General features: G+C 48.0%; 1 protein-coding gene across 1 annotated transcript in view; it reads left to right on the forward strand.

Moving 5' to 3' along the window:
* Positions 1-18,952, forward strand: part of CSMD2 (CUB and Sushi multiple domains 2) — a 225,893-nt gene that overhangs the window by 158,728 nt on the left and 48,213 nt on the right. Inside the window, 10 exon segments of the mRNA XM_065650363.1 lie at positions 2,556-2,750; positions 3,421-3,537; positions 5,527-5,640; positions 5,773-5,868; positions 7,855-8,058; positions 8,621-8,745; positions 12,929-13,025; positions 13,930-14,034; positions 17,127-17,245; positions 17,337-17,406. Coding sequence (XP_065506435.1) covers positions 2,556-2,750; positions 3,421-3,537; positions 5,527-5,640; positions 5,773-5,868; positions 7,855-8,058; positions 8,621-8,745; positions 12,929-13,025; positions 13,930-14,034; positions 17,127-17,245; positions 17,337-17,406 — 1,242 coding nt within the window.

The raw sequence follows: 18,952 nt of genomic DNA on the forward strand, positions 1-18,952 counted from the left end.
TTGGCAGCCTGAATCCATGTTAATTGGGACATCAGGGTAAAGTCCTTGATTTCTGAAGTGCCTGAGTGAAAATAAAGCATTAATTCTAAATGGGCAAGCCGTGCCGTACGCACTTCATAGCCTAATAAATCAAAGGCTGGGCAAGCCGTGGCTTTCCCACATCCCTCCATGAGTCTTTTGCTGTCTCCACACAACCAAATTCTTCCTCCAGGTCGGGCTCCTGCCTGCCTTTGTAGCCTGCTGCTGGGGACCAGCGGGGCGGTTCGGCGGCAGAGTGTTCAGCTGAGATGAGCGCAGGACCGGTGCATCAGGACACATCGTCCTGGAAGGCGAGTGCTGTCCCTGGGGGCACAGACCCTCGAGGGAACGGAGAAACAGTCAAGAATGAGGAAAACACAACAAAAGCAGAGAGGCTGTTGCTCAGCAATCAGCCACCACCTTTTTTTTTTTCCTTTTCAGCAGTCGACAGGGTGACTCGAACGCTGAATGTCATGATTTTTCAAAGCCAGAGCAGAGGCTGAGATCAAGCGGGTGGCGAAGGCGTCTGACAGCCGGGCCGGAGCTGACGGACAGGTTGAAGCCACATCAGCTTGTTAGATGAAACGCAGCGAGACTGTTCAGAGCAGCCAGAGAGGCATCAAGTGGTCAGGAGGAAGCCGTTGGGTGCAGGTTTTGTATGAAAGGGTCTGAAAGTGAATATCGGCGATTGAGAGAAATACAAGCTTGTGGAGTGAAAGTGCATTTTGGAAAAGTAGATGAAGGGTTTACACTTGCAAATGGCCTCTGTGCTACAGCGGACTCTGGGTCATGGAACTGCTCATCTTCAGTCCCCTAGGTGACCGATACCCAGAGGCAATTTGTCCCCTCTGGGCTGCAGTGACCAGTCCGGGCAGGATTATCCATCGTCTCACAGGAATGGGGAGGGCTGCCTGCTCGCTGCTCCAGCTGATGTCTCGCAAGCGTCAGGATGAATGAGGAGGGAATGTGTTCACCGAGCTGTGCGGAGCGCTGAGGGCTCAGTGTTCCAGTGCTGGGACTGAAAGAAGCTTTTCAGTCCTAACATCATCATCATCATCATCATCAAGATTTCTGTGTCTCAGCGGGACCTACCTGCAGATCATACACGGGAAATAAGGGGATAAAAGTGTTGAATTCTTTTATCTTAGAACCCCAATCTTCTCCATCATGTTTTGAGTATCAAAGCTCTCTTTCGAATGCTGTGATAATGATGCTTCTAGGAATATTTGTGTCTCTTCCCAGGATCAGATAAACAGGAGCATCTTGTTTGGTTTGCAACAGGGTTGCTCGAAGGAAAAGTCTAAAGTTTGTGCAGGAAGATGCTGTTGGCACAGAGAGAACTCAGGACTTGGTGGCTCACGGCTCGATACGTCACGGTCTCATGGTTTGTGAGGAGCACTGAGGGTTGACCGGTGGCTCCCAAAACAGGGAACTGGTGTTCCAGGAAAAACCAGCGGCCTCACTGTGCAGCACAGGGCAGCTGCTCCCGATGGAAGCATTTCCCATCCTTTTGTGCCCTGGTTACCTGCATCACTAGCTGGTGGTACAGCTGTGGTATAAAGGAAACCGTGGCAGTAATCCTATTTTTCACTGCAAACAGAGAAACAAAAGCAAGATCTGGGGGCTTTACTGTTTTCTGTTTCTCCCTCCACCTCTTCCCCAAATAGTAAAAGCCCATGATTTAATGCTTAAACACGTTATAATTGTTCACAGACGCACTGCTCTCAGAAAAGCCCTCATCTTTAATGAGCAATTTCCAAATGACAAAAGAGCAGGATTGATCAAAGCCTCTAATTATATTTCATACAGAAAAAACCCAGAGAAATAGAAGAAAAAAAAAAGAAAAAAAAGACCTCAGAAGAAGAAAGAAGGAAATATCCCAGTCCTGACAGCTTTGTAGTCTTTACTGGAATTTTCATATGTAAATGGAGTTTTTAACTCTGCAGGGCATAGTGAACAGGGAGAAAAATGTCTTCATTTTGTCTAAGTGCTTGTAATCATTTTGCCATAATTGCAGCCGTGCTTGCACATCTGGAGAATCCACCAGCAGCTAGCACGTGGCACCCCGTATTGCCATGGCGAGAGCAGAACAGCTCGTGGATACGGGAATGATGAGTGCCAAGGAGATGATGTGAACAGATGTAGCACATCCGAAATGTGTCGCATGTTCAGTCCGTGTTTCTGTGCCCTGGCTTGCGAGGTTCATTGCAGCCTGTGCAAGAGGGTGGTTGCGGGTAGGGGAATGCAAGCTTTGCCTCGTCGATTGGATTGGATGCCAATAAATATGTGCGTGAACGAAACTTCCTTCTTCCAGTGAGCATCTGAGAGTGGTCTGGACCAGAATCTGACCTGTATAATTCCTCACATTCAGCAACATGAGAGAATGCTTGAAATCTGAACTCTGCAAACGGCACTAGTCTTTATGATATGCTTAAATGAGATTCCCAGATGAGAAAAGCCAAAAAAACATGCCGTTAACCAACATTTTAGAGTACCTGTATCAGACCAATAAAGATCTTGGCAATTCTCTCTTGCAGAAAATCCCCGGGAGTCGTGCTTTGATCCTGGATCGATTAAGAACGGCACACGAGTGGGTACAGACCTGAAGCTGGGATCTACAATTACCTACTATTGCGACGGAGGGTACGACATCGAAGGGGTCTCCACGCTGACGTGCGTCATGGGAGGGGACGGAAAACCCACCTGGAACAAGCCTCGACCTACCTGTACAGGTGAGGCGAGAATGATCTATTGCTGGATGCTTCAGCAGTTTGTCCTCATGAAAAGCTTGATGTTACTTTTGCACAGAGCTGCTCACGGGGCAATAGAGACGGTTATTTTTTTTCCTTTGGGTTTCTGTAGTTTTTTTGTTTGTTTTCTGGCTTAATGGGGAAATGGTTTGAATGATGGGTTTGCAGTCAGACCTGCTTAATCTGCGAAGCGAGTCAGGAGATGGCTGTCAGTCTGCGGGGACGGGATAAATGAAATCTCTGGTGGGGAGGATGCTGTTCCCGGGGCAGCCTGACGCTGAGAAGGGGTGACAAGAGCAGGAGCTCTTTCTGTTGGGTCCCGAGCTTTAACATCGGGTGGAGAGCACCGCAAATCACACATCAGGCGACGCCACCATACACAGCATCCCTCAGCCTTGCCGCGGTCTTGATAATTAAATGCAAAGCAGACATGAACTCGGGTTAGGATAAGCCTGATTTTTCTTAATGAGAAGTTGCAGCGAGGGCGGCAGCGCCTGGAGTGTGGGATGGATGGTGGCCGGGGGCAGGTGACGTTGCACAGAAACACAGCGCGGGGCCGGGGGTGGATCTGAAGCATCAGGAAAAAAGCTGATGATTCAGGACAGGCTTTGGTGCGGGTTTACTCAGTAATCTCTGCTTGACTCTCCTCCAGCTCCCTGTGGCGGTCAGTACACGGGCTCCGACGGCGTCGTCCTCTCCCCGAATTATCCCCAGAACTACACCAGCGGACAAGTCTGCTTGTACTTCATCGTTGTGCCCAAGGACTATGGTATCAGCTTTGGATGGTTTTTGAAAAGCTGTCTCTGCAACCCTATCATTTGGCGTTCTTTGTTTGAACAAAGCAGTAGAATAAGTGCACGTATAAATTGAGATAAGGGAGGTTGGAAAATCCTAAGCGGTACTATCGGATGCTATTTATACTTTGTCGTAGTCAGTAAGGATAATTGGAATTTTCCAAATTTCAAAACCTATCAAAAATGAGGGGACAAAAAAATGCCAAACCTAACAAAAACCACCATCTTGTGATTCCCCTTCCAGTTCCTTCACTGTAGCCAGTCATGCAGAGTTGAAAAATCATCAAAAAATAATTCATGGTGATTAATGCTAGCTGCAGACTCAGAGGACCTCCGAGAGTACAAAGTGTATTTGCCATAAACACTCGCTAACTGTGGTGCTAAATAATCTCTCTGTGCAGAGAAGCACAGAAATGTACACTTTTGTGGTTGTGCAACTATGGTACTTATGACTAATTTTTATTTTTAAATAATGTGTAAATTAAATTCTAAAACAAGATCCAAACAAAAGCCAGATACATTTAAAGGGACCAGTATTCTTTTTGTAGAGTCTAGTGCTGCTTAATTTTGGTCAGAGCTCACATAGGAGAATGATCGATGTTCTAAAAACCTTTGAGGCAAGTAGCTGGTTACATATTTTCCTATTTGAAGGGAATTTAAAGTTCTTAGAGAGCACTCACACTGACAGCTCTGGCAGGTGAAGGTGTCTAAATTCTGTTATTTGATGCTGCTGCTCAGTGCATTATATCGATCTGGTCGGTCCCTGTGGTCTCTTCAGTGCGTACGTTCCGTCTCGGTTCCCGGATCCTGCGCTGCTCTCTTACCCCTCTTAACCCGGTTTGCTGTACCTGATCTTGGTATTGCCTTAAGAAGCACAGTAAAGAGAGGGCTGGACAGTCCCGATCTGCAAGTCTGGGTTTGCCTGGGGTAGGTTGACAGCTAAATTAGTTTCTCTTCTTCACCTGCCACCTTTCAATAGCTTCATTAAAAACAAGCAGGAAAACCATTAGCAGTGAACGTTCTGCATTTCCCGTCTCCTTCACTTCTCAGATTCTGTGTGCAGCAGGTATCAGGCTGTGCTGGCGTCACTTTTTCAGCGTTCCCAGCATCAAAGCTGTGCTGGAAACCCAAAAGTGAGGGAAACAAATGTCGTAGCTCGGTGGATGATGAATTTCACAGTGAGAGACCTCTCAGCTTGTGAATCCGCAACTGGGCACTTAGGACTTGAAAATACAAAGCTAGGAGGAGGAGACAAAGGGGAGAAAAAAAATCTAAGTGCAGATTAGGGAGGAAAAAGGCCCTTATTGTATTCTGACGAATAAAGATAAATAAGTCTCTTTGCTCTAGCTAAAAAAATGCGCTGATCCTCTCATTATCATTTTCTCCCTTTTTTAAGCTCTGCTCTGCTCCTGGGTGCATTTCGATGTACGCAGTGAGACCCAGAGCATTGCACAGCGCCTCGTTAGCAGCGTCTGTACACAGGCTTAGGACTGTTAATAAAATTGTGAGTGTCGTCTCTCCCTAGCAGTCATCCTCGCTGACCAGAGAGGCTCGACCTAGAAACTAAATTCTTCAGGACGAGGATTGTTATTTTTTTCAGGTTTTGTACAATGCCTAACCCAACGAGGAGCCCTCTTCATGACAGAGGTTCAATAGATCTAATAAATAATAATTATCAGTTGGTGAAATTATATACCTTGTGTTCTGTAGGCAGGCAAAGGGGATGATTCATTTAAAAATCCCTTTTGGCCTATGAATCAGTGTTAAAGCGCGCTGGCAAGTGAACACGGGGGAGGCTGGTTGCTGCGGCTGTTATGCCTACTTTGTGGATAAATAAAGGGCTCCCATCTTCCCGGGCTGTCAGTCAGGCCCTTTTTATCTTTGCCAAGCTCCTGAAATAAAAGCAGCCGCGATGCCTGGGCTGCGTGGGGCCGCTCGTCCCACCGCGCTCCCTCTCTCCGCAGTGGTTTTTGGGCAATTCGCCTTCTTCCAGACCGCGCTCAACGACATCATCGAGGTCCACGACGGCCCCAACCAGCACTCGCGGCTCCTCAGCTCCCTGTCGGGCTCTCACACAGGTAGGGAACGTGTCCCTGTCACTGATGGGAGAAAGGCAAGTTAAAAATCCAGCCTGCCGGTTAACAAATGCGTTGGTGCAGCTAATGCTGTAATCTCTGTCTCTCCCGTTTTATGTCGTTCTCCTCATCTAGGTGAATCTTTACCACTAGCTACCACCAACCAGATTCTCATCAAATTCAGTTCCAAGGGTCAATCTACAGCCAAAGGTTTTCATTTTGTCTATCAAGGTGAGTACAGTTGTGTTCTGGAGTTGTCCCCAGATAACAGTAAAAAATACAGCGATGGCTTGAAGTGTTTTTGGCTTTTGGCACCCGTGGGTCCTTGCACACTGTCTGTCTGAGCAGGAAATTCCACAGGAGATGATTTTGGTAGCGGTGAACTTGCAGGGCTGTCTGGCTCCTGTAGGTACTTTGTATTCAGAATTTCCATTTTCACTCGGCCTCAACCCTCAGACGGCCTCAACCCTCAGACGTCCCAGGATTAGTATCAGAAGTATCTCATTGAATTGCGCCCTGAGTACACAGCGAGTTCTTGAGATTTATACCCCAGCAATGTTTCCCGCTGGCGTTTTAGCACATTTCTCGGTGTAAGCAGCTGAACGCTCGTCTGGCAGCTCTGTGAAATCCTCCCTCTCCGCCTGTTGTACGTTCAGCTCTCCTGCTGCCAAACTTTTGCCCCTTGATCCTTCCAGTAACAGCTTGCATCGCATCGGGCGAGTCCCACCTCGAGATTTTAAAGCAGTAAATCGAAAGCGATGCACAGAATAGTGGGAAAACAGAAGGGCTTTCTCACCCCCGCGCTTTGCAGAGTTCTCGGGGGTTCAGCCGAGCTTTTACACGCACGTTACGGGAAGGTGGGGGCAACCTGGGCCTTCTGTGGGGGCGAAGTGAAGCACGGTTTGGATTTTACACTACGCAGAGACCCGTTCTCTTGAATTTCTGCCTAATTGTTGTAAAACAACTATAGTTCTGATAGTAATCTTTAAAAATTTTGGCAAAGCAAAGGTTTTGATGGAAGCACTGAAGATTCCCTCCTGCATGCTAATGGCGAGCTGGGCTCTCTTCAGTGGCATTAAACACTAATAAATTGTAAAGCAACTCAGTGAAAAATATAAATTGATTTCTTCCTCAGCAATAGAAATTTCTTTGACTTGTTTTTCCCCTTGTTTACCTGTCAGACCCTCCATTTCTTTCTCTGAGTGTCGTTTCCAGGATTGAACAGGAACGCAGTCAATTTCAACAGTTGGCGATGCAGCATCACAACTTCAATTCCCCTTGTCTTTTTTTTGCATTTTCTCATCATGAAGAAGATTGTTTAAAAGTGCTGTCCTTTCTAGTAATGAGACCAAGTGAGCTGAGAAGCCTAATGTGTTTTCCACTGAAGCTCCAGCATTATATGACAAACCAACTTTTTGGAAAGTCACTGCTGAGTGCCTTGGCCTCCCTATTTAGAAGTGACCTTTCTGATGTGATAATAAGTTTTCTGAAGGCAACCGGTCTTATCTTAGAAAGCACGCATGGTTTGTAATGGCCTAGCTGTTTTTATTTCAAGTATCACTTGAATTGACACAAGTTTTTGGAGTACCAGAGAGGGTGCAGAGGAGGTGACGAAGCTGGGGAAGGGGCTGGAGCACCAGTGTGATGGGAGCGGCTGAGGGAGCTGGGGGTTCAGCTGGAGAACAGGAGCTGAGGGGAGACCTTGTGATCTCTGACCTGCCTGAAAGGAGCTGGGAGCCAGGGGGGGTCGGGCTCTGCTCCCCAGGAACAAGCGCCAGGACCAGAGGAAACGGCCTCGAGTTGCGCCGGGGGAGGTTGAGGTTGGATATTAGGAAAAAATTCTTCCCCAAAGGGCTGTCGGGCATTGGAATTGGTTTGGTGGAGTCACCATCCCTGGAGGGGTTTAAAAGGCGTTTAGATGAGGTTCTTGGGGACATGGTTTAGTGCTAGAGTTAGGTTAGATTAGGTTATGATTGTAGTCGACAATCCTGAGGGTCTCTTCCAACTGAAATGATTCTATGATTCTGAGTGAAATATTTATTTTTCTTCTCAGTGGTCGTGTTTGAATTCAGCCTCTCTTTGAGGTTTAGCTATCATCAGATCCCTGTGTTGTTTCTAATGGCACTTAACATTTCCAAAACGTTTGCTCTAACCACTTTTTTTTTGTCGTTTTCTTTTCGCTTTGCAATTGCGCGCTCCTCCTGTCTGGCTCGCCAGCGGTTCCCCGGACCAGCGCCACGCAGTGCAGCTCGGTGCCGGAGCCGCGGCACGGCCGGCGCCTGGGCAGCGACTTCGCGGTGGGAGCCGTGGTTCGGTTCGAGTGCGGCCCCGGCTACGCGCTGCAGGGCTCCCGCGGCATCCAGTGCCTCACCATGCCCGGGGCGCTGGCGCAGTGGAACGCGTCGGTGCCCACCTGCGTGGGTAGGTGTCCTTGGGTCTGGGGGAAGAGAAGACAAAAGAGTCGAGTCGTTTGTGCTAGAAAAATAAATCGCATCCTTTGGGATGGTTTAAAGGCAAACAAACAATAAAATTATTTAAAAAAATAAAATAAATAAAATACACCACCAAAACCAAACAAATACCCCACCCTGTTTCATACCACTTAAATACAAAAGGCAGACCTGCCTGGGAAGAAGAGTAGTTAACCCCAGATGTCGGGGAAGGGACCTTTTGGTCCAATATTCGGTGATGGGATCTATGACAGCATCTATAATAAATCAGATCTGTCTGAAAGCTGTTTTCGCCACCTTTGGAGGAGAGCGGTTCCTAAAGAATGAGTCTCATGGACTGATACACTCAGTGTTGCCCACATCCCAGGGCTGCGTGCTGCTCGAGTTACTGAAAAGAGGATTATTCATACAAATCTCATCCTTAAATCATGAGTCAGTTCTGTTTGCTTTCTTGTCCGCGGACAGATGTTTTAAAGATGTTTCAGCATCGAGCCAAGTCCTTCCATCTTCACGCGTTTCTTGGCTTGTTTCAGTGCCGTGCGGTGGCAATTTGACGGAACGCAAAGGGACCATCCTGTCCCCCGGGTTCCCGGAGCCGTACCTGAACAGCCTCAACTGCGTCTGGAAGATAACGGTGCCCGAGGGAGCCGGGATCCAGGTACGGTGTCGGCAGCCGTGGCTGCAGCCCGAGCTCGAGAGGAGAATGCCGAGTATCTGGTGCACTTGCAGGCCATGTGTTACGGAGATCGGTTGAATGTGTAATTTTCTGGAATCAAATACATACCCAGTGACTGGGTAATATTCCACTGGAATTTTGCCTCCTGGAGGCACTCTCTATGGGAAATGAACTTGGAACTGTGTGGCCGTTCTGGTGTAACGAAATAATTGTGGTGTTCGGGGTATATATCTTTATACCGCTGAATTATGCAATGTTGAAAGCGGTGTAAGCCACACCATGGCAGAGCTGTGTGCTCGCCGTGCCTGCGTGGATTTGTTGTGCCAGCTGAGTTGCAGCAGTGTGATTATACAATTACAGCTTGGCTGTTCGTTGTCTCCAGGTAAATGAGCTCGCTCTTCAGGTCTTTTTGTGGTCCTTATCATTCCTCTGCAGAAATAGCCCTGCAAGTGAGAGGATGTTGAGAACTAAGCCCAACATCAGAGACCAAACTGTAGATAAAGTTCCGTTCAGCACGTGTGTCCCTCCCCCTCACAGAACGCATCTCGCCGTGCGTTACTGACATCGGGTGACACACGGGAGATGGATTTTTTTAACAGGTTCATTCATTCCACAGGCCTCATTATCAGAGGGTTTCTTTCTTCGTTACACCACTTTGTCTGCCAGGGTTTTGTTCATTAAGTGCTTTTCTTTCCCCATCGTGTGCTTGGCTGATAGACCCGGAGGTGGGTTCCTGCCTCTGCAGCACCGACAGTTGTGTTGTTCTCGGTGGTTTTATTGCAGTATCAGCTCTGCTTTGCTGGGTGGTGGTTCTGCTCTCCCAGACCGGGATTCTTACCCGGTGCCATCATCGTAACTCGAACCACAACCTGAACCCAGGTCTGGGATGGGGCAGAGCTGGGGGCAGCAGCACTGGGGGCAAAACAGCATAAGCCTGGAGTAATATTAATATTTTGAGCTGTCTGCCAGGCTTTTGCTGTGTCCAGTCCAACAAATTCTACTCCCTTCTTTGTTTTCGAAGCCGTTTAAAATAGCGTTTTCAAAAGCTTCAGAGCTCACCATCAATTCCTTCCTGTTCATCTGAAATTTTAGCCGTTCTCAAAAGCCCCAAATGGCCAGAGGATCCATTTAGCTCAGCCAAACGTCTGAGCAGTTGAGGCAGTTCACAACTTGCTCGGGACTCCTGGGATGGGGAGGTGATAATTCACTTAATTTTTAAAGCAGCGTAAATAGATGTCGTGTATTCTGCATGGCCGCGTGCTGAATGCAAACCCTCGCTGCCACTTTGCAGCCCGCAGAGCTGTTTTTGCATGTCTGCTGAGCTTAGAGGAAAGCGGGTGTTGCAGCGGGCTGTTAAAAGCGTGTCTTTATTCCTGAGTGCAAGTTTTTCACCTCTTTGGTTGTGCAAACACAGCTCACACTGGAAAGTGTAATGGTAAAGGGTTTTAAAGGTTTGATGGTTTTGTTTGGATGGGGTTTTTTGGTGGGTTTTTTTTCTGATTGGTTGGTTTTTCATTTGTTTAGGGGTTTTTTTGTTTGTTTGCTTGGGTTTTTCTTACCCCTTCCCTGCTGGATGTGATTTCTTGGAAGAGAAATAGCTATTTTGGGGTCTAACGCAGAATGCGAGCAAACAAACAAGCGTGTCCTGTGGCTGAGCTCTAACGCAGCCCAAGCCATAGGTTCGGTTTCCAGGTCTGGAGTGGGAAGTTTTTGGTGAAGCTCAGGACCGTGGTCCTGCGGGACCCTTTGGTCGATGTGCCACGGGACCCGGTCCCATCCACACCGTCCGGGTGCGGGGCGACGTCTTCCCTCGGCAACAAACCAGATCATGTCAGCTTGCGATGCTGGAAGTCTTCTGTGTGGGGAAGAAGGAAAAGTGAAGGGTGTCAGCCCCAGAAATAAATCAGAAATAAAACCCTCGGGCCGGAGCTGCGGTGGGGCCGCCCCGAGGCAGGTGATGGGCACAGAGCTGGACCCGCCGGCGGAACCTGCTCATCCACTTCTGCCTGCCACATGTTCTCCGTTATTAGTTACTAACGTAAGCATCAGTTTACCCTCATTTTGTACAACAATTAAAGGTTAAACAACTGTAAATCAGAGGAGGGAGGTGAAATTAAAGCTTTCTTGGTAGCGGCGAGTCACTAGCAGGATTTTTATGTAATCAGGGTACAAGCTAGCACTTCTGCCATGAATTATTCATTCCTGTAGCAAACCTTCCTGAGTGAATTAATTTATATACATGGCAGTAAATAGATGCGGATCCCTTGTGAATCCGCATGTCAGACTAGAATTAGGGCCTTAAAAATGTTTATTCCGTTAAGTTGCGGGGGGAGGAGAATAAATAATTTAGCAAATGTTAGAGCAAACAGTGCACATTCTCAATCCAGGTTCTCTTTCAATAATGTAAATCACAATAGGGGTGTAATTATGCAGCCTGAAAGGCATTGCCTTGGTCAGTGTCACCAGAAATGGCTCTGCAGGGGTCACTGCAATTTCTGCTAGGTGAACTTCACTTATATTTTGGAAGAAAAAACTTCGCAGGAACTTTATAACCCGCTGCATTAGTCAGAATAAATCAAGGAGGAAAAAGGTTAAAATGGCAGAACTAATGGGGTTAGTGTTTTGGTTTTGATTTTGGGTTTTTTTAATGTGTGTGTTTTACGTTTAGCAGGGCAGAGGCAAGTGAGTATTTAGAGGGAATGAGTAAATACAGAATAAGAACCCTGCAGGAAAAAGGGGGGGGATTTCACAGAGTTTCCAGGGGGAAGGGCGAGGGGGTGTGTGTACATGTGTGTGCATGCATGTACCTGTGTGTGCATACATGTACACGCGTGTGTGTATGTGTGCATGCGTGTATACGTGTGTGCGTGTGTGTGCATGCGTGTACACGTGTGTGCGTGTGTGTGCATGCGTGTGCGAGCTCTCCAGGTTTGCAGGGCGTGGGAATCACAGCGTTCAGTAACCGTGTCCTGCCCAGCTCAGTGCCCCGGGGGATAGTTCTGTTGAGTTCAGATCAGAAGCGTTAGGCTTAGCAGAAAACCCTTATCCAAAGAGACCTCAAAGAGTCCAGGCTCTGCAATAAGCAGATTCGCGAAGGCTGGAAGTGTCTCCCCAGATTACTAAAGTTACGGTTTTCTCCCCAAACTACCCGGCAGCAAGAAACTGTGTCTTCTGCTGCATGCCGAGAGATGGAACCTTTTGTTTGGGGCCAAGTTGTACAAGTCATTTTTCCTACCGATTTGTCTTTTTACGGGTCCTTTTCATTCAGGTGCTTGGCTTAGAAGTTTAATTTGAGGTACCCAGTGTTTGAAAATTTCATCTAGAGCTTATAAGTGAAAGCTGTTTTATTTCCAAATACTGCTGGCTCTACCTCAGGTTTGCTGTCTGACTCTATCAGGCTGTTCAGCGCACTTGATCTACAGCACAACTTATTTTTCTTAATGGGACACTGAATACTTTGAACTCCCGGTATTTCAGAATAAAGGCAGAATCCATTTTAATGGTAATCAAGGAAAACAAATCTGTGCAATTACATGTAGATTTTTGCTGAAGTGTAAGAGCTGCTTTTCAGTGTAAGTGCAGATTTATCAGATCTCATGGTGTTCCTCCTTTGAGGAGGGCATTGATGTTCTGAGTGATGGAGTTGAGTGACTTCCCAAAGCCTCCATACCAGCACAGAAAGGTGAGAAATCTGAAAATGCAACTTGAGTGATTTGACTGAAAGCTGGGAGACAAGGCAGTTGCAAGAAGCTTCATTGGATTAAAAGCCCTTGTGGTTTAACGAGGGTTTGTTTTCATTTTAGCCCCTGCTTTCATATGAAAGCGTTGCAAGAGTCTTCAGGGATTTTTCAAAACGGGGAAAAAAAGGGTCAGATTCTCAGCTGCTGCAAACTCGCTGTGAAATGACAGGAGCTCTGTTTGCAGCAGAAGGCAGCACCCCTGACGGGAGGTTTGGAGTTTGCTGGAAAAGAGCCCAAAAGGTGGTGGTCAAAGGCAACAGGTCTCCAAGTTGTGCCAGTGCGTTACCACAGATAATTAGCAGTGCGGACCTAAAGCCCTGGGACGCGTTGCTAACGTTATTAATGGCCCTTTCATTGATCCTATTTTGGTTTATTAGCATGGTTGCAGGAGTTGTACTATTACTCTTTTTCTTTTTTCTCTGCAGATCCAGGTGATCAGTTTTGTTACTGAGCAGAACTGGGATTCCTTGGAAGTGTTTGATGGGGGAGATAACACAGCCACCATGCTGGGAAGTTTCTCTGGTGCGTGTTCAGCATCGTGGTCAGTGCAGCCCGTCAGCGCATGCTTAATTCCTGTTTATATCAGCTGCACTTCAGCACGGACAGAAAATTAAGCATATGCTGAAGTGCTTCAAAAACTTGGAATGGATTTATGTGCTTAAAGGGAATCATGTGCTTTGTCAAACGGGGAATTTGACTATTGTCTTCCTGCAGAAAATGTTGATAAAGAGCTATAAACACACAACCGATGGGTTAGGTTTGGGTTTTTGGCGAAACCCCACGAGTGTTTCCCCAGCCCGGCAGTGGGAGTTCCCACAGCACCGCTGAGCTGTGCGGGGTGATCCCAGAGCGGGTTAACCAAACCTGGCCGATTTGCACCAAAATGGGTGAAGGGCTTCAGCACACCCTTTCTTTTGCTCTGCAGTGGGGACTGCGGCTTTTAGCAGAGCTGGGAGCAGCAAACAGCCCACGAGCGTTGTGAAGCTTTCAACTAGCAGAGCCGCTTGCAAACCGATGGCCCCAGTTCTTGCTTATTTAATCAATTGTTGGGACAGAACTGCCTGGACCTGCGGCTGCAGCAGCTTCCAGAGAACGAGCAGGAGAAGGGATCTGGAGCTTGCGGGAGACGCGCGCTCCACCCACGCTGTTTCCCATCGCCCCTGCCCTTCTTGATGCTTTTAGTCTGTCTGGTCTGTAAGTGGTAAAACTTCACAGGCTGGAATTCATCAGTAGACTCCGAAAAGGCCATTGCAGGGAGGCCTCGGGTATTTCTCAACTGGCCTCATTAGAACCTGATCAAAACCAACAGAGCTTGTTAAGTTAAAGGACTTTGTGTTCTCAGCTTCTTCTGCAGCTAATCTCCGAGGACACGGAGGAGGAAAAAAGAATCCTCTTCACTATCTTTGTGCACCTCTTGTTTTCCCAGGAACTACAGTGCCTGCGTTGCTGAACAGCACTTCAAACCAGCTCTATCTGCATTTCTATTCGGATATCAGTGTCTCTGCTGCTGGCTTTCACCTGGAATACAAAAGTAAGAGCAATTGAGCTTTGATCTCGCAGTTTCTCTGAGTGATGGGGAGATGGTTATGGAGCCGTTGCCTTGTAGAAGTGGAAGCTGCTTAGTGGGGAGGGGGAGTGAGCTGGAAGGCTCGTGCGTGTGTGGTTCCCTGTCTCAGGTTGCAGAGAGTGTGAAATGGAGAATGGATGCAGCACAGGAGACGTGGGGTCATGGGGTGACCCCCATCCGGCTGCTGATGTACTTTTGTAGCACCTGTTTGGTTTTTCCGTTGTGGCGCAGGAGGAGTTGCGGAGGCCAAAGAATTAAAAATTCATGGAGAGTGGGCTTGTTCACCACAGCGCTGTAATCTTTGCTCGGGAAATGCCTGGAATGATGCTTGCCAGAGGCTGGGAGGGACTGCCTGTTCTTTGCAGCCTTTCCTGGGCGTTCGATACTGGTCATTGCTGGGAACAGCATGCAGGGCTGGACAGATCTTCACAGGATAATTCTGGTTGGAAGGGACCTCGGAGGTCATCTCGTCGAACCTCCTGCTGAAAGCAAGGTCGGATACGAGGCACAACTCGATTACTCATGCATCTTTATGCGGTCTGTGCTTGAAAAACTCCCAGAACGGAGACTGCACGAACACTCTGGGCAGCCTCTGTTGTATTGGATGGTTTAGTGGGTTCACCCATTACGGTTTATGCCGAAACCTGAGCAGGATGGCAGCGCTTTGCTTCCAGCAGGTTTCATGCAAGGCTGCGTTCAGTTCTTGGGTGTACAGACCCAAGAACATCATTATATATGATGATACACAGAGATGGTATTTAAAAAAAGAAACCCTCAGTGCTAAGAGAACAGACCTGACTAAAACGGGAAGACGTGGCAGGGAAGAGAGTCTCTTGGGAAAGGGCTGCCAGGTTTGAACAAGGATGCCAAAAATTCATTCTCCCCTATGTCTGTGTTTTGATTCCTGCTATTGGAGCAGATCCGCTCAGGAAAGGTGGGTTACAGCCCAGCTGCCGGGGGTCCCAGCAGCGGTGCCTGTTATCTCACCCGTGTACCAAGGGCTTGAATAATTCACATCTAGTCCGGCAGCAGCACAGCGCACAGAATATCAGCTCTCTGCTCTATTCAGCCCATCTAAATGGGATGTTTTGCTAGCAGTCAGGAAAGCAAGCCTGTTTGTGCATTTGCAACCTGCTAAAGATGCGGGTGCAATAGGGCCAGGGGCCAACCTGTTGTTTGTGTGGCTCTGGGGGGCTGGTTAATGGGTGGGGACGGGCTGGTTAATGGGTGGGGACGGGCTGGTTAATGCGTGGGGACGGGCTGGTTAATGGGTGGGGACGGGCTGGTTAATGGGTGGGGACGGGCTGGTTAATGCGTGGGGACGTTCTGGCTCCGCTCCGCGCTGGGAGCTGCAGAGGGATGCGCTGGGGCTGCTGTGTCTGTCCACACAATCTTCCTCGGGCAATGCACACGTAATTGTTTCTTGCTGGACACCGTGGCTGGCAGTCGGTTCCGCTCACAGATCTTGTGTTTAAAGCCAACCGATGTTCTGTTTATTTTTTCCAAAGCAGCAAATAGATTTGAAAGTGCGTTCCTGTTTGTAAAATGTCCACAGCAATGGCATAGCTGTTTGACTCCAGAGACACTGTGCTTTTAGAGGGACAACTAATTCTAAACTCTCCAGGTTTTACTGGGTTTGCAGATTGAAACCTTGCACGTTAATGTATCCAGCAAGATTATGGCAACCAGCAAGACTGGGGAGAGAAAGCACGCCCCAGATTGTTCTTTAGAAGCTGGTAAAATGCATGTTGTTTTAGAAATTCTCTTGCTGCGACTTTGTTTCTTCTCCTTTTTTGTTTCAATCAATAAATTCTTTGACGATCTTATTACCTTATTGCAACAATCATGTTTAGGTTTTTCATGAGGCTTGGGATTATCAGACTTGTTTGGTTTCTTTGCTGAGAAAATTAATAGGTGTTGATTTCCAGGGCAGCTGGAAATAATACATTTTTTGCTTTGCTTGTACAATTGGAATTTGACGGCTTTGAGCCCCAGGTTTTGTCTTTGTTCAGTCAGAAGTGCTGCAAGGAGGTTTTGAGAGATGAGCTGAGACACCGGAGTTTTTCCTCCCTGTTCTCCCTCGCTGGATTCCTCAAGCAAAGCTCTTATCTCTACATGCTCCAAACCCAAAGCACAGCAAGAACAATTTAAGACCGAGTGAAACTCAGTGCCCACTGATCTGGATGGGAAGTTATTTAAAGCTATTTTCTCTCTTGTCTCTCTGAAGGTCAAGCAATGCAGTCACGTGTAGGGAGGGACCGCACGTTTTCTTGCTGGGAAGCGTGACTCGGGTTCCAGGAGGAGACTCAGCATCTCATCTCTTCTTTCTCTTTTTTCATCTGCTTTGGGCTCAGCCTGGAGTTAAAGCCAAGCCTTGCAGCAATGCAGAAGGTTTATCTTTTCATGGCAGGAGCTGAGCCGCGGTGCGTGCGAGGTGCCTGCAAACCCCGGGCTGCATTTTAGTTATCTCCGTTTGATGTTGCGGGAGGAAAAGAGGGTGACACGTGTGTAAAGGGGAGTGCATCACCCAATTCATGGGGTTTGCAGCTGGATATTCCCAGTTGTAAATGTAGCTCAGATTGAAATGTGATTGAGTGAAATTTTCGCAGGCTGTTCTGCAGGCATCGGCAAGGACCGGCTGCGCTCACTGCTGCTTATATCTCGTGGTAAATTCAATCTGTGATTGAAAATGGGAAGAACAGGGCTGGAGAATTAAACCGTGCTGCTAGTGGTAGGCTTGGCAGTTCTAGATTAACGGCTGGACTTGGTGATCTTACAGGTCTTTTCCAACCTAAACGATTCTCTGCTATGAAAAAAAGTGTTTTCAGGGTGAAGGCAGCGAATGGGAATACCTGTGGATCCTGGATGTGCCCTGTCCCATGGGAATACTGCGCGATCGGGGTGTCTTTGTGGGGAATCCAAGGCCACCCAGTGTCTGTGGTGGAGGTGGTGGGTGAACGGGGGAATGGGATGAAAGGAAGGTGTGTGTTCCCATTCCTGCTGCCTCCAGCGCACACCCCGTGCCCGCAGCACTCATCTGCCTCTTGCCTTCGCAGCCGTCGGTCTGTCCAGCTGCCCGGAGCCCCCGGTCCCTGGGAACGGCCTGAAGATCGGCGAACGCTATTTAGTGAACGACGTCGTGTCCTTCCAGTGTGAACCGGGCTACGCGCTTCAGGTACTGAATATTTTCTGACAAAAAGGACGAGAGCAAACACCTGGGACACAGGGAGAGCCTCCGAACCCTGTGTCCGTTTTCCTTCCCCCAGGGCCACTCTCACATCTCCTGCATGCCAGGTACCGTCCGCCGCTGGAATTACCCCCCGCCGCTTTGCATCGGTAGGACTCTTCTGCTTTCTCACCTAGCAGATATTAATAACGCTTTTCTAACGTGGCGATAGTATAAAATGTAAAATACGAAAAAGGTTTCTTCAACAAAAAGTCCTTCAAAGGGCAAACCTCAAACTTTATACTGACAGCAGGTTGGGTTTGTGGGTCGAGGGATTTTTCCATCTTAAGCAAAGGTCTTAAGACCGGTTTGTTTTTTATGAAATGCGTCTTGATATCAGTAAAACCAGAGCCTGTTGAGGTCCCAGGATCTCCAGTTGGTGCTTTTCTGTCCCCGCTTTGGTGTGTGGCAGGTCCTGTGTGACCAGCAAGCGGCAGGTCCCTTGTCAGGGCAGCTCTTTGTCCCTGGCACCGCTGCCGAGCGGGGCTGCTGGGCAAAGGAGCAAGCAGTTGATTTCCCCCAGAAAAGCACTGAGCCATAGGAGAAGAGGGTGAGGGAACTTGCAGGAGTTTTGGGATTATTTTCAATATTTTGCTTTTAGCAAATCTAGATGTTTAATATTCATATTGCACATTTTACAGCTTTGAGAGAGACATTTATGCATTTAATAGCTTTAGTTAACAGTTATTTCAGGCTCCTGCTGTTCTAGCTTACATCATTTTGCTTTAAAGTAATTATAAGAGCTAACAGTTCTTTTATCCGATGATCTGCAGGCCAGGAATAAATACAGAGACATTTAGAGCAGAATGACTGAGCTAAAGGACTTGTACCCCTGGGAGTTAATCTGAAATAAACCAGAAACCCTTCAGCTCAGCGTAGAGTTGGGGGATCCCAGCATGGAGGAGGATCCCAATATTATCAGCTAGCTGTGCAACTCCAAGTTTCAGGTTTTCTTCTTTTAACCAGCATCAGTCACTCAGTTCGGTAGGATTTTGCCTGAGTGGGCTGTGCCCGCTGGGCACTGTCACAGTGTACATACCAGGGCAGTTTGATGGAGATTGTCTGGTTTCGGACAGTCACGACCAAGCGCGGTGGCACCAACGCCCATCACCCGTCTGTTCGCATCCCTCAGCTCGCGTCAAAAAAGGTCACGCAACTTGCGAGAGGCATCGACACGTCTCTGCGGCCGAGGGCAGATCATCCTGAGTGACCATTGTCCTTTGTGGGGATGCCGGTGGTCCTGAGGCTCATTATCCTGTGCTAATCACGCACCGATGTGTCTAAAGCCTGTCCAGAGCATTGCTGGCTGCCGGCCACGCGGAACCCGCGCTTTGGTTCTTGCCCTGCTCCGAGAACAGCTTGCTTCCCTGGCCAAGCGTTGCTGATTTGCTTTTGGTCTACTTCATCCAGATGCTTGACTTCCTAAATAATTCAGAAGTAGTTCTATTAAAGAGCCATTAAGAGGAAAAAGAAAGAGAAATCTTCTGGGAGAAACCTTGTTAGTAGCCGAGTACACGCGTAATGAGATATTGGAAGGGAATCGGTACCTTTGCTGTCAGAATGCGTTAGGAGGACACCTGGGTGTATTCGGCTGGATGGTGTTACCGCAACAAGGTAGAGGTCATCCGGATAACTGTGAGAAGATGCTATCTGCGT

This window comes from Caloenas nicobarica, chromosome 23 (genome assembly GCF_036013445.1).
Source record: "Caloenas nicobarica isolate bCalNic1 chromosome 23, bCalNic1.hap1, whole genome shotgun sequence".
NCBI classification, from domain to species: Eukaryota; Metazoa; Chordata; class Aves; order Columbiformes; family Columbidae; genus Caloenas; species Caloenas nicobarica.